This window comes from Jaculus jaculus, chromosome 6 (assembly GCF_020740685.1).
Source record: "Jaculus jaculus isolate mJacJac1 chromosome 6, mJacJac1.mat.Y.cur, whole genome shotgun sequence".
NCBI classification, from domain to species: domain Eukaryota; kingdom Metazoa; phylum Chordata; class Mammalia; order Rodentia; family Dipodidae; genus Jaculus; species Jaculus jaculus.
Genome location: NC_059107.1, coordinates 10,518,087 through 10,531,826, shown reverse-complemented (window position 1 = coordinate 10,531,826; position 13,740 = coordinate 10,518,087). Strand labels below are relative to the sequence as shown.

Here is a 13,740-nt window from a genome sequence, read left to right as displayed (position 1 = left end):
ACTTTTATTTGCAGTTGCAGCTCTGTGCGGGTGGCTCCCGGGAGCTCTTTCCCGGATTCTAAAACACTACAAGAATGTCTGCTAAGCTTCAGTTAGTTACAGCTTGCTGTGCTAGGTGGCACGGTGTCTCTTACCTGTCAGGCTTTCAGGTGCCCCAGGGGTTAAGCTGGGACATCTTCTGACCTGGATCTCCCCCTCCACAAATTACAAACTTCCTGAAGAGTGATGAAGCGGGGAAGAGAGAAAGAGAGAGAGAAGTACAAATGGCCTCAGCCCCCAGGAGTTCCAGTCAAGGTGTGATTTCGGACAATTCACTTTTCCTTCCCCACTTCCCCATCAGCAAAATTATACAGCTTATCTGAATTGTCAGAATTCCCCCTGCTGAAGAGGTCCTACATGGAGCTCGTGGTCCCAGAGCCAGAGTCCAAGGGCTGCCAGCGGCTTCCTTGATCTCTCGGCCTGCTGGATACGAAGCAGAGTGGAGGATCAATCCCGGCCGGCCCCACAGAGCCGGACTCCTTAACCAGTACCTGCCCACCGCAGAGCTGTGGTCCCTGCCCACAGGATCTTGCTGCAGACAGACTCGCAAGGTGTGGTCCGAGGGATCCGCCTCGGAGAAACATTCCCCCACCCTGGGCGAGGTGATGGATAGGAGAACCGGCAGTGTAGCTACTGTCTGGGCAAGAGACCGGGCATAAAGAGCAGGAAACGGCGCGAGGGAGGGGACGGAGTGCAGGGCGCGCGGGACTGGAAACCCAGGACGCACGAGAGCGGCTCCGCGGATGAGGTCTGGGAAGCCTACGGGACAGAACCGGAGACCTGTGCGCTGCAGCTTCCAGCTGTCAGCGAGCGGGCCGCTCACCCGGGCACAGCAGCCCGGGCGCACACCTGGACATCCAACACCCTGCGCACCCCGGTGTGCACTACCCCAGTGCCCCACCATGTACACCCACCTAGCCCAGAACCCCCGCACACAACCGAAATAGCCCGGCGCCCGGTGCGCTCCCATTCACCCCAGCACCTTGCGCACCCACGGCCTCAGGAGGGACCAGGGCCGCGAGGCTCTAACTCCCCGGGCTCCGCCCGCCCCCCTGCCCGCCCCGCCCCGGCCCCAGCCCCGGCGGGCGCCCCCCGCGGCGCTGCCCCGCCCCCGCCGCCCCGCGCCGCCCAGGGCCTCGGCCCGCCGCCCGGCCGCCGGCCCACCTGGCGCAGCGCCGCCCTCGGAGCCCAAGCACCCGAGCTCACCGTGCACACCCGGGAAGCCCCCGAGCACCCCGCGGCCACAGGAGGCCCTGCGCCACAGCCGCCGCGCCACCTCCCAGGGCCCGGCCAGTCCCCCGGCGCCCGAGCTCTCCGGGCCCTGCGCGCTCTCCAGCCCGGCGATGGCTCCGCTCGAATACGGCTTCTTCTGCATCTTGCTATGCAGCGTGAAGCAGGCGCTGGGCAGCTACCCGATCTGGTGGTGAGTGAGTCTCCTCGCGTGCGTCCAGGCCCCGGGGCCCGGGGTGGCCCCAGAGCAGCCGTCCCCTCGGGCAGGGCTGCCCCCGACGCTCCCTCCGCGCGGTGGCTGCCAGAGGCTTGTTTTCCTTGGCTGCCACTTGGACCTGTTCGGGGCCGCAGCTGGGACCCGGTGGCGGAACTGCCCGGGACATTGATTCTCCTGGCTGGGTAGGGGGAGGCAGTGAAGGTCCTAACTGTGTCTGGCGTCGGACAAGGACAGGAGGAAAGCGGGTCAGCGCGTGACACAGACGACCAGGCGATGGGAGAGTCAAGAGAGCGGGCGGGAAACAGTACAGGGCAGACGCTCCTTAGGGACCGTGTTTTACACACACGCACACACACACACACACACACACACACCTTGAAACAAAGTCGGCGAGGCAAGACCGAACAGCTCGGAGCAGCGCAGTTACGTAAAGACAGTCCCGGACCAGCGGGGAGTGGCGAGAAGCCGGCGGCGAGGCGCTCTAGGGCCAGCTGTGAGCCTTGGGCACCTCCCCATCGCTGTTGGGATGTGGGGGTCCCCTGTCTGGGAACATATGTCTAGCAAGGAAGCACTGTTGCCGGGGGGGGGGATTAGGAAGGGGTAAAATAATGGATTTGAGAGCTTCCCATATGAGGGGCCCCAAGATCCCCTCCTGGAAGAGCGGGGAGCAGCATCCTCTACTCAGGACAGATTACAGTGAGAGGAGATCCTTCCCGGTGTGAGGACGGGTGTCCCCATAAACCTGAGGAAACTCAGCTCCGGCCTCCGCGTCCTCTGCAGGCACCAGAGGGAGGAGGAGGAATCAACCTTCCTCGGGGCATGTGGACACACACCCCTTCCTCCAGGCTGTCCAGACGCAGGGCCACTCTCATGCTCAAGTCTCAGGAACACTAGTGACAGGAAGGCGGGCGCCAAGGGGACGGGGTGCGCTCCTGGTGGAGACCCAGTTGGGCAGAAGACTCCCCACAATCATGCTCACTCTCCCCCACACACCCGCCCCAACCCACCCAGGAACACTCTCCGAGGGCTTGCCTGGAATTATAATAATTATGCCGAGGGGAAGGGGGGAACCGAGCGAGCCGAAGTACATCTAATCCGATAATCATTTTTCTCTTCGAGATGCTTCAGTAGAGGAGCTGAGAAGCCGCGGGTGGGGACGCAGGGCAGGCGCCGTGCGGCGGGGAGGGGAGTGTCGGCAGGCCGGGATCGCGGAGGGCCCGGAGAGGCTGCTGGACAGCGGACGCACTGTTGGGGATCCGGGTGAGCCTGGGCTCCCGTGCGTCCTGCGACCCGACCCAACGCGGCACCTGCGGCGGCGCGGGGTGGCCTCCTCATGCGCTCGCTGCGGCGGCTGGAGAGCCTTGGAACACGGGCGCCCTGATGCGCTGCGGGCCGGTCAGGTCGCGGGAGCCAGGACAGCGCCTCCGAGAGAGCCCCGCGGGCTGCCCGCTCCTGCGCCAGGCTTCTAATTAGACCCCGCCGCCGCTGCATTCCTGGGCGCAAGAGGAAGCGCCTTCGCCCCCGCGCTCCTCCCATAAAGAAGGGCCTTGTCGCCAGCCTCCTGGCTACCCTGCGCCCTGGGATCTTTGTCCCGAAGGTCCTGGGGGTTCTCTATGGTCCACCCAACACCAACGCATATACAGCATCCTTTTCACCTGGGCTGTATGTGTTCCGTTCCAAATGGGCACTCAGACACCCTCAGGTGCACCCTGGCATTATCCGGGTGAGCAGGAACGCGGGTGTGAGAGAAACAAGTCCTTGGCCTCTGCACCCCTCCCCTCAAGGGCCGGGGGACAACAGACCTTTGGTCCCAAAAGTGGCATAGAAATCCACTTGGTACTCATAGAAGTGGGTGGCAAGGGCCACCTCTCCTTCCCCCGCTCCCACTCCCACTTTGTTCTCAGCAGGATTTTCACACTTAGAGTTTCTGCTTCCTGAGAATCTACCCCCCCACCACCTCCTTGGGGATGCTGATTCCCTGGGGACAACATGGAGTTCCCCTCCTGTTCTCTCCCCTCCCTCGCTGCTGAGGCTGGCTGAATCACAAGCTTTCTCCACTCCATCAGTTCAATGCACACACAGGCAGAATGGAGAAGACAGCTCCTCTAGAAGGAGGGCCAGTGGCTGTTGTGGCGATTTATCGTGTCATAGTCTGCTCTTCAGTGAAGGTTCTCCTCCACCCTGTATGAGGCCAAGGGTAAAGGTGTCTCCAATCTTTTCTCCTGTCGACACCCTTCTCTCAATCGAGGAATCGCCCCTAGGAGAGGAGAAACATCATGGCCACTTCTGGAGGGGGTGTCTGGAGAGCTCTCTTTATGACTTGTCACCTTCACCCTCAGCCTCCCCATTGGTTGTTTTGCTTCACCTTCCCTCCCTAAATTGAGACCTCTGACCCAAAGCCTCCCTGCCCCCTCCCCCACACCTCGCATATGAAAGTGAAAGTGACTGACAGGGAACCTCCTCACCTGCAGAAACAAAACCAGGAAACAGCTCAAATCGGGAGTAATTAGGCTTTTGAAGTCGAAGTGGTTCTTGGGGGAAGGGAGAGAGAGGAGAAAGTTTCTCCTGTGATTGTGTGAGAATGCGAAGGGCCACGGCCCTCCGGGATCCGCTAGGAGGGGAGGTGTGTTGGGTCCCAGTGCGAGGCCCATAGATAACTAGCTGCCGGAAGGTTCTAAAGCACAGCTGCAGAGAGATGAATTGTTCTAAGTAAGGCCAGAAGGGCCCAGAGCTGTGCAGACCTCCAAGAGGGCTCCTTCAGTGATGGGGCCTGGGGCAAGGGGATCAGAGCCCGGGGATCGGATCAAGGCCTAGACACCTGCTAACTTTGTCTCACAAGGAAGGTCAGCCTCTGCCTCTCCCCACTCCTTGTCCGGTTCCCTTCCCATGGACTTAGAATTGATCCAAAGGTGCCTAAGTGGACAGAGGACTGAAAGAATGTGGACTAGATCAGAGAACAGATCTTCATGGGCTTCAACGTGCTCACAGATGCATTGGGGGGGGGGGCCGGATCCCTCTTTCTTCCTGTGTCAGGGCTCACAGCATTTTATCACCTCCCAGACGGGGCGCTAGAGGTCAGCCCATGGCTTCCATCTTCTCCCCAGGGTCCAAGCCAATCTCCTGGCAGGCAATTAACCTTATTCATCTTTCAAATCCTTCCACAGCCTATACCAGGCTGCACTGCTGCATCCCTACCCTCACACCTCCTGCTTCCATTCTCACCTGTCCCAAGACCCCCATGCCCAAGGCCCCCTCCTGCCTCTATTCTCAGTTCTTACCTACCCTCCCTCCCCTGGGCCTCCAGGCCCTCACTACCACCTAGATTTCCCACCTAGGTAACCACTGCCCTACTCCATCACCTGCAGGAGAGCCTGCACTCCAATCCCCTTCTTGCCCTTTCCCATCAGAGCCCCCTCTACTGCAGCCTACCCCTGACCAGTCCTCGCCTGGCCAGGGGGCTCCTGAGCACAGAGGCTACTCTGTCGAGCAGGCGGGGTTGGCATCCAGCCTCCTCACTGCCCACAGCTGGGTGTCTCAGCAGCTTCAAACAGCCTCCTCTCCTAGATTCTTCTTGGCCTACCTGAGACTGTGCCATGTCACAGACACTTCCTTGAGCCCATTTCCTCGTAGCACGAGCTCACACATCCTGCTCATCCTCTTCCACAGTTCTGGCCCCTGTGCACTCATGGGCACAGCTGCCTCCTATCCTTCTTCCCATCCCCCTGTGGCCTGGTGATGGTTATCATCAGTGAGTCTTACTGCTTGGGCATGGGTGGGGGTGGGGTGGGGAATGCAGCAGCCTGGTGGGGACACAAGGAGGGTGAAGGGAAGAGCATGGGAGGAAGGGCTTGTTGACCCTGAATGTGAAAATAAGCTGAATAGGAGGTTCTAGAGAAAGCAGATGGGTTTGTGAAGGTTCACCATATTCCTGAGATGAGCAGGTGAGTGGGCTGCTGTGTGGAACAGACAAAGAGATGGACAGAAGCCAAAACAGTCAGAGACAGGTGGTCCCAGGCAGGGATCCAGGGATAACCCAGACAGACATCTTGGCTGGTCAGACAGGCAAGGCCCTGGACGTCACTCCTAGAAGACCACAGCAGCGCCTTCGCCCAGTGTCCTGTTGCCCAAGAAACGTGTTCCCTCCATTTCTGTCTGTCTCTTCATATTTCTCTAAATCAATATTTCCTTTCCTCCCTCCCTCCTGTCCTGTCTTCCTCCCTCTGTCAGTAATTCCCTCTGTCAGTAACTAGCACATAAAACTTGCAAAGCAAGAGAAATCAAGACTCCCAAGAACTGCCAACAATCAACCTTTCACTTGAGGCCCTGTCACAAATGGCCACCAGAGGAATATTCAAGAATTACTTGTCGGGCAATTACTGAGATCGCATCTATCATGCTAATTGGTGGCAGCCCATTTTAGAGCCCAACTCACACCCTTGCCCCACTCTTCCTGCCTCTGCCTGCCCACAGCCTCCAAATGCTATGGGAAGGGGTCAGGCCACGCTTCTTTCACTGGGCTTCATGCCTTTTTTTTCCCTACTGAATGATCTTATGTCTCATTTGCATAAGTCTCCCAGCAATCTTTGTGGCCAGGGCACTGAGAGTGAGTTAGTACATCTGCAGTGACCAGCCCTACACTTGGATCTCCTATACAAACCTCTGACTCTGGGGAGGGGAACAGAAAGTTCCATTCTCCTGGCAACTCTGCCATCCTTTTAATGGGTATGGCCCAAGATTCAAGAAGCCAGACTCAGATCTGTCACCTATGTCCACCAAATAAGGACAGTGCTTCTCAACCTATGCTCCACTGGCCAGAATCCATGTGTGAATGATCAGTCACTTTATCTGTCAAATGAAAACTGAAGTTGGGGAAAAAAAAGTTCTTGATGACATCATCACAGCTCCATGGTATGATATTTTCATGTATTTTGCCATAATGGATTGGAAATTACTACACACCAACAGGCTGAGTTCTCCACAGCTACTCTAGGAAACACCAAAGCCTGAAAGCACTCATTCACAAAGCTCTCCCACACCTCCTGCCTGCCCCAGCCCTCGCCGGGTCTCTGACTTTCCTTCACTTCCGGGAAGTTGATGGATTGGTCCAGCACAACTGTGAAGTTTCAGAGAGGACCCACCTGGATCTTTGCAAAGACTTCTGCAGAAGGAAGCTTCAACCTTTGACCTTTGCCTGGCCCCGAAGGATAGAGCCAAGGGTTTAGGTGACCAATGAAGATGCTAATTGGGGCTCAGGGTGTATAAAGGCTCCCCCCAAAATGTGACATAGTACCTGATGGTGAGACGCAGAACCTGAGACGGAGAAAAGAAGTTGGCCATGGGCGGGATGCGCACAGAAGCCCTCAGAATGCTGTTCACAAGGCAGACCCACAAAGCATGGCCAATGAGGTGGTGGTGGCGGTGGCCCTCCCAAAGGGCCACCAAGCCCATAACTTCTACAAGATTAAGGGAAATGTGACCCGTGGTGAGCTGTCAGCCACACATCGGATGGATCTTAGAGAGACGGCACAGAGCCCTGGACTAGAGAGGCTCAGCCTTGCCTTGCCTTGCCATATAGTCCCTGCTGCCTGCCCACAGGGACGGTCCCTTCCTTTGGAACTAGCACACCCCCAGCACGTACATCATCAGGGTTCTGACGTCAGTGAATGGACATACTGGTCAAGCAATTGGTGTCCCTCCCCTTGCCCTTTACCCGCTGCATCTAATCAGTCAGGTGGTGCTGAATGGATGGACTTAGAGGTCTTTTCTGTGAAGCACAGACATTGCACCTGAGGGACACATGAACACAAACTAATGCTTTCAGTACCCTCCCCCATCTACTCGATGAGTTCCTAGCCCCGAGGCCTGGGGGAACCTGGCCTCTGCCTCTGCCTCGGTCTCCCCCCCGGGTTCCCCAGGTGACACCCTGGAGGTGTCTAGTACCTTGGTGCTCCCACATTCCTTCACCAGCAAAACGTGCCGCTGCCGCCCAGGGAGGCTGGCAAACACATGGCCGCCGGCGCGGGAGCCTCCCGCCTGCCAGGACTCGTTCAAAGTATGTGTCAGTAATCCCGCTGGCCCGGCGGGGCAGGACAGGCACTGGCTGGGAAGGCTCTAAGTAGGGCCCCATGCAACCTGGAATGGGGACCGGGGACCCCCTCCCCATCTCAGAGAAACTGCTTGGAGTTATCCGAGTGCTTCCCCTTTCTGGAGATTGGAAGACAGCAGGACTTCGGGGTTCTCAGGTAAGCAGAAGTCTCTCCATTTGGATGGCTCCTGGGCAGCCCCATTCCTGAGAGGAAAGACTTCTTGGGTCACCTACAGACAGGGCAGGCATGAAGTTCTATATCCTGGGTCCCAGGTATGAGGTCAGAAGCCCTGCATGGTCACCCAGAACTCTGAAAAGAGCAGCTTGGAATAAGACAGATACTCTCTCTCCCCTCTTAAGGGGAGATGACCTCCCCCATTATCCTTCCCATTTCCTCTGGGCCTGGGCAGAGCCTCAGGATCCCGCCTGCCTGGATCTGACTGCGCTTACTGTGTCCGGCTCTGTGCCAGCAAAGGACAAGAGAAGATGGAGGGAGCATCTGCTGCCCCAGAAGCAGATGCAGAGAGAGGTGGACAAGAGGCAGAGAGTCCCAGAAAGGCAGGTGGGGACGGGGGTGGGGAAAAGGGGGCAGGACTGGTACGCAACATTTTCCAGGGGATGTGGCCTCCAGAAGACCTGTCCAGGGGATGGGGCTCAGCCCCTCTAAGGTCAGAAAAGCAATGAAGATCTTGAGGTGGACCCACCTGTATGCACTGCTCCTCTCTAGGAGCCTCGGGTAAAATGAAGCACCCCATCAGCCAGACGAGGAAACCAAGACCCAGGAAGAGAAAGGATGTCACAGTAAGCAAGTAAATAGTAGCACAGGAGCCCTGGACCCATGTCCAGGCCCTTCCAGATGCCACCAGCTTCAGCATCCCTGCCAAGCTCGCTCCCCACAGAGTCCCTCTCTGCTTGCCCACATGCCTGCATGGTGAGTGATTGGTGGGCCCTGCTTGCTCCTGGAAAGTCAGCACTAGCTAATGTGAAACCTGTACCCTAGCCCAAGGCTAGTTAAACTCACTTGAGACTAAACAGGAGATGAAGACCCTCAGCCCGGGGAGGCCAGTGCTAGCCCAGGCTGGGCTGGCCCGCTGCCCATCTCAGAGTCCTGAGCCAGCCTCCTTCCTCCCCTGCATGTCACAGCCAGTGTCTCTGTTGTATCCCTGGCCAGGTGCCCGGCCTTTCAACAGGAGCAAGGGAAGGAGGAGGGAGAAAAACCATTAGTGCTTGCTGGCTGCAGGCGTGGCTCACGTGGCTGTGGCCACAGGGTGAAACCGTATCTAAAATGGCATTCTGCATGCTCTGAGTTGAAGGTGATGCCCCCTGCCTCAAAAACAAAGGGTGACTTATTAACATAATTAAAAAAAAATCTTAACAGCATTGACAAAAATTAAGGCAAGAGAAGTCTGTGATCTGACCAGCACAACAAACATTTTTTATCAGTGCTGGATGCTTTCATTTTATTTAGATACATGCTCTTCATAAGGATAAAAGGTTTGTGTTCTTTTTTAAAAAGGCTTTCTGTCATCTGTCAAATATCTGCATTTATTGGACATTTTAAAAAAAAAGTCTTTGTGTGTGTGAGAGAGATGTGTTTGCATTCATGTGTGGGAGTATGGGTGCCACAGTGCACATGTGGACATCAGAAGGCAACCCAGGATGTCAGCCCTTGCTGTCCACCTAGTTTGAGACATGGTCTCTTTTTTACTGCTGCAGACCGTAGACTGGCTGGCCCAAGAGCTTCTGTGATTCTCCCATCTCTGCCTCTCATCTTGCTTTATGAGGGTTGGGATTGCAGATGCTTGCCACTAACTCTGGGTCTACATGGGATCCAGAGATCTTAACTCAGGTCATCAAGCTTGTGCAACAAGCTCTTTTTATCCACTGAGTCATCTCTCCAGATTCTAGGACCTTTTGATGATGACCTTGACAATGGCATTGGGTCTGTGATACTCAGGGGCCACAGTCTGTCTAACCCTGGCCACTTCTCACCTAACCAGCACTTTTGCTGGAAAAGTCTCTCCAGAGCTGGGATTGAAGGGAAGGCTTTTGAGAAGAACCTCAGAAGTGCAGAAAGAAAGGCATTCCATTTGAGAAGCTCTGGTTTTTAGTGGGTAGGGTCCAGGCAACAATGTACAATGTGTCATTCAGTTGTACAGTTAAAATTCTAGCTGCTCAGCTGGGAGACGGATGAAAGTGGGGAATGTAGACACCTTCTGAGAGGCTGTCCTCGACTGTAGGGTTGGCAGGGGGGAGAATGGAATGAATTCTTCCTGGGGTGAATCACCAGGACCAGGTGCAGAGAAATGGGTGCAGTGAGGGTGCGCCAGCCTCCCAGCTCTCCCCAGGCCTGGGCACGGCCCTCCTGCCCTTGCTCTTCCCATCGCCCTGAGGGTCTGAACCTTACAGTGACCCAGACAGATAGGAGGCTGTGGGATGTAGATGGGGGAAAGTGACTGGTTATGACGTCTGTCATCCCCAGTGCTCACCTGGACAAAAGACAGAGCTCAGCCTGGGACGGGACTCCAGGGTTCCACGTTAAGTTTAAATAAGGACCCTCTGTCCGTATCTGGACACTGGTTTGCATATGTATGAAGAGGGTGAAGGCCAGATAGAGAATTCAGTGATGCCCCAGGAGCCTGGATGGGAACTCAGGGTAGACCCCTGGGGCTTAACAAGGGCCTGGGCTCATGCTGGACAAGACAAAGACCACCAGGTTGGCTATGTGCAGGCAGGAGCCACCGGCTAAGTGCCAAGGCTCAGGTTTCTTTAGTCCCTGTCACCTCCTTAATAACCGACAGCTTTTCCCCTGACCTTGAGACATCCCCCTTATTTACTTCAACCTGATGATCTTTGCCCTTTAAGGTGGCATCCTTATGACCTCCTGACATCCAGGAGAGATAATGTCCATGGCTGACTTCTGGGAGAACTGGTTGGAAGGAAGTAGGAAAACAGATGTCAGGGTTGGGGAGATGGCCCAGCCTTTAAAGAAACTTGCTTGCAAAGCTCAGGTTCAATTCCCCAGTATCTATGTATGCACAGATGTATGCATCTGGAATTTGTTTGCAGTGGCAACAAGTGTCAAGAAGCCCTGGCATGCCCATTCTCATTCTGTCTGTCTGCCTCTCTATATACTTAAATAAAAATATTTGAAAATTAAAAAAAAAAAAGAAAGAAAAGGAGTTGGGCATGGTGGCACACGCCTTTAATCCCAGCACTCAGGAGGCAGAGGTAGGAGGGTCTCCATGAGTTCAAGACTACCCTGAGACTACATAATGAATTCCAGGTCAGCCGAAACTATAGTGAAACCCTACCTCGAAAAACAAAAAGAAGAAAGAAAAGAAAGAAAGAAAAAGGAGTGCAGATGGCAAAGGTTCCCCTGCCCTTACTGTTCCTGTCACTCCCAGGCAGAGTCCAGACCTCATGTGACCCAGACAGGAGGATTTGGGGTACAGGTGGAGAGTGGCTGATTAGAGGGTCTCCCATCCCCAACACTAATCTGAGCTGTGGCTGTTGAAAGTCATGTATGCATTTTTTTAAATTTTTATTTATTTATTATTTATTAACAACTTCCACGATTGTAAAAGTATCTCATGGGAATGCTCTCCCTCCCCCTCACTTTCCCTTTCAAATTCCATTCTCCATCATATTCCCTCCTCCTCTCAATCAGTCTTTCTTTTATTTTGATATCATGATCTTTTCCTCCTCTTATGATGGTCTTGTGTAGGTAGTGTCAGGCACTGTGAGATCATGGATATCCAGGCCATTTTGTGTCTGGAGGAGCACGTTGTAAGGAGTCCTACCCTTCCTTTGGCTCTTACATTCTTTCTGCCACCTCTTCCACAATGGACTCTGAGCCTTGGAAGGTGTGATAGAGATATTGCAATATTGAGCACTCCTGTCACTTCTTCCCAGCATCATGATGCCTTCTGAGGTTCAAGGTCCCAAGATTATTGCCATCTGAAAAGAGAAGGTTCTCTACCAAAAGTGAGAGTAGCATTAATATATAGGTATGAACATTAAGGGATGTGCTTACTGGGCAGTTTGATGAGCATAGTATATACAGTTAGCTAGACAGCAGCAGACGTTATATCCCTAGGGCTCATGACTACCCTGTTGTAGGTTTTCAGTATCAGGGATGTATTCCCTCTCATGGACCGGGCCTCCAGTCCAATTAGAGGGAAGTTGGTTTCTCCTATAACAGTTGTGCCACTCTTGCACCCATTGGCTTGTTTGGCTTGGCTGGCCAAATATAAGGCTTTCAGTGCCCACTGTTGAGTATCTTCACTGGGGATTTCTCTTTCTCCCACTGAACTGCATGCAGCATGGCTCCTTCCAGCTTTGTCAGCTGGTCTACATGGAGGAGATTTTCAGCTCAGTTCCAGCAGGATTTCTCAGTGGCCTCACAGGCCAAGTATGTGGAGTCTTCAGCAATAGGGTCTTACCATCTATTCCTGGTGGGAAACCAAGGGCCTTAGCAATGGCCTGTAATGTTTTGGGGGTGTCAGGGACCTTCCTGGCCAACAACTCACTGGAAGGTATCCCATTCCTGGAACTGAAAATTTTCTAGTAACCATCTATGGCTCCTGAGTGTTCCATTGTCCAAAAAAAGTAGGTTTATATATGATTTATTTATATCCTCTTAGAATTTGATTAGCCCAGCCCTCCTTCCACCTTTCCTTTACTCAATCTCTTCCCCTGATCTCATTTGGGCCTTTTCACCCCCATTAACCTATTCTTCTACATACATACATACATTTTTAAATTTTTTATTTATTTAGAAAGTCATGTATGCATTTAGCTCACACATTGGCATAAAGAGACAGCAACCCCATGAAGTCATGAAGTTGCTCTCATTCCTATAACTCAATGGGCTTTGACTCCTCATATCTATTTAATCTCTGCTTTCCTTTTGGATTTTTCTCTCTTTTTTTGGAGAGGGGACGTTAAAGGTAGGGTCTCACTCTAGCCCAAAGTGATCTGGAATTCATTATGTGGTTCCAAGGTGGCCTTGAACTCACAGCAATTCTCCTGTCCTAGTCACCTGTGTGCTGGGATTTAAGGCGTGTGCCACCACTCCCATCTTTTTTTTTTTTTTTTTTTTTTGCCTTGTGGAATTTCTTGATGAGAGTACAGACCTCTGAATGGACTTAGTACTTAGGTTTTACCTGGTTTCCTCTCTTGCTGGCATTAAGAAACAGTAAGCCAGGGCTAGAGAAGGCAAACACACTCTGCATTTGGACTCTGGCCATAGAAGGTTCCTTATCTCTTGGGTGTCTTCAGAGTTTTAGAACATCCGAGCCAGAAGCAGCATCAGAATTCAGTGGCTCTTAAATACCATGTGAGCTCCTGGCTCTGAGACCACCTTGGAGGACTCTACTCCAAGAGTCTCAAAGCACCTGCATATGCAAGCGCTGGGGGTGGGACAAGACATAATGGTTAGGGCCACCACCCTTGTCTTCCTTCCTTGGTGATTGTCCCTTGATTGAAATGGCACTGTAAGGGGGCAGACCATCCTTGGCTGTTCTCTGTCCTTAGTGATGTGGAAGCTGCTTGATGCATGTCATTTACATTGTACTTTCTCAGAAAGTTTATTGTACATATACTGGGGCTTACTGCATTTTTTATAGTTTATTTTTATTTATTTGAGAGACAGAGAGAGAGAGAGAGAGGCAAAGAGAGAGACAAAAGGCACAACAGGACCCCCACCTGCTGCAAACAAACACCAGATGCATTGCCACTTTGTGTATTTGGCTTACATGGGTCCTGGGGAATTGAACCTGGGACCTTTGGTTCACAGGCAAATGCTTTAACCACTAAGCAATCTCTTTAGCCCTGGATCACTACATTTTTAAGAGCATCATAGCATATTTTAAAAAAGGGTGCCCCTGGAGGCCAACATTCTGGAACCCCTATTTCTCCACACTCCAAGCCTTGGCTTCCTGTCTCTGGTGGCCCCAGGTTGCATCTGTTGTATGGTTGGAAAGTGTCAAATATGGGGCCTGTGAACATATCATTCATGAGCTTGTCCAAGGGTCCTAGGGAAACTGGAGCAGGGGTAGGTCAGAAATAGCCTGGCCAGTAGCCCATGGTAGGGGCTTTGTTGGGGAGGACCAGTTGAGGGAACAAATATAGCTCAGGAAGATTCCCTATGAAAAGAAAGGTAGTT

General features: G+C 53.6%; 1 protein-coding gene across 1 annotated transcript in view; it reads left to right on the top strand.

Moving 5' to 3' along the window:
* Positions 1-1,382: 1,382 nt before the first annotated feature.
* The window catches only part of Wnt3a (Wnt family member 3A), a 47,069-nt gene continuing 34,711 nt past the window's right edge, over positions 1,383-13,740 (top strand). Inside the window, exon 1 of the mRNA XM_004657446.2 lies at positions 1,383-1,462. Coding sequence (XP_004657503.2) covers positions 1,383-1,462 — 80 coding nt within the window. The remainder of the gene's footprint in view (positions 1,463-13,740) is intronic.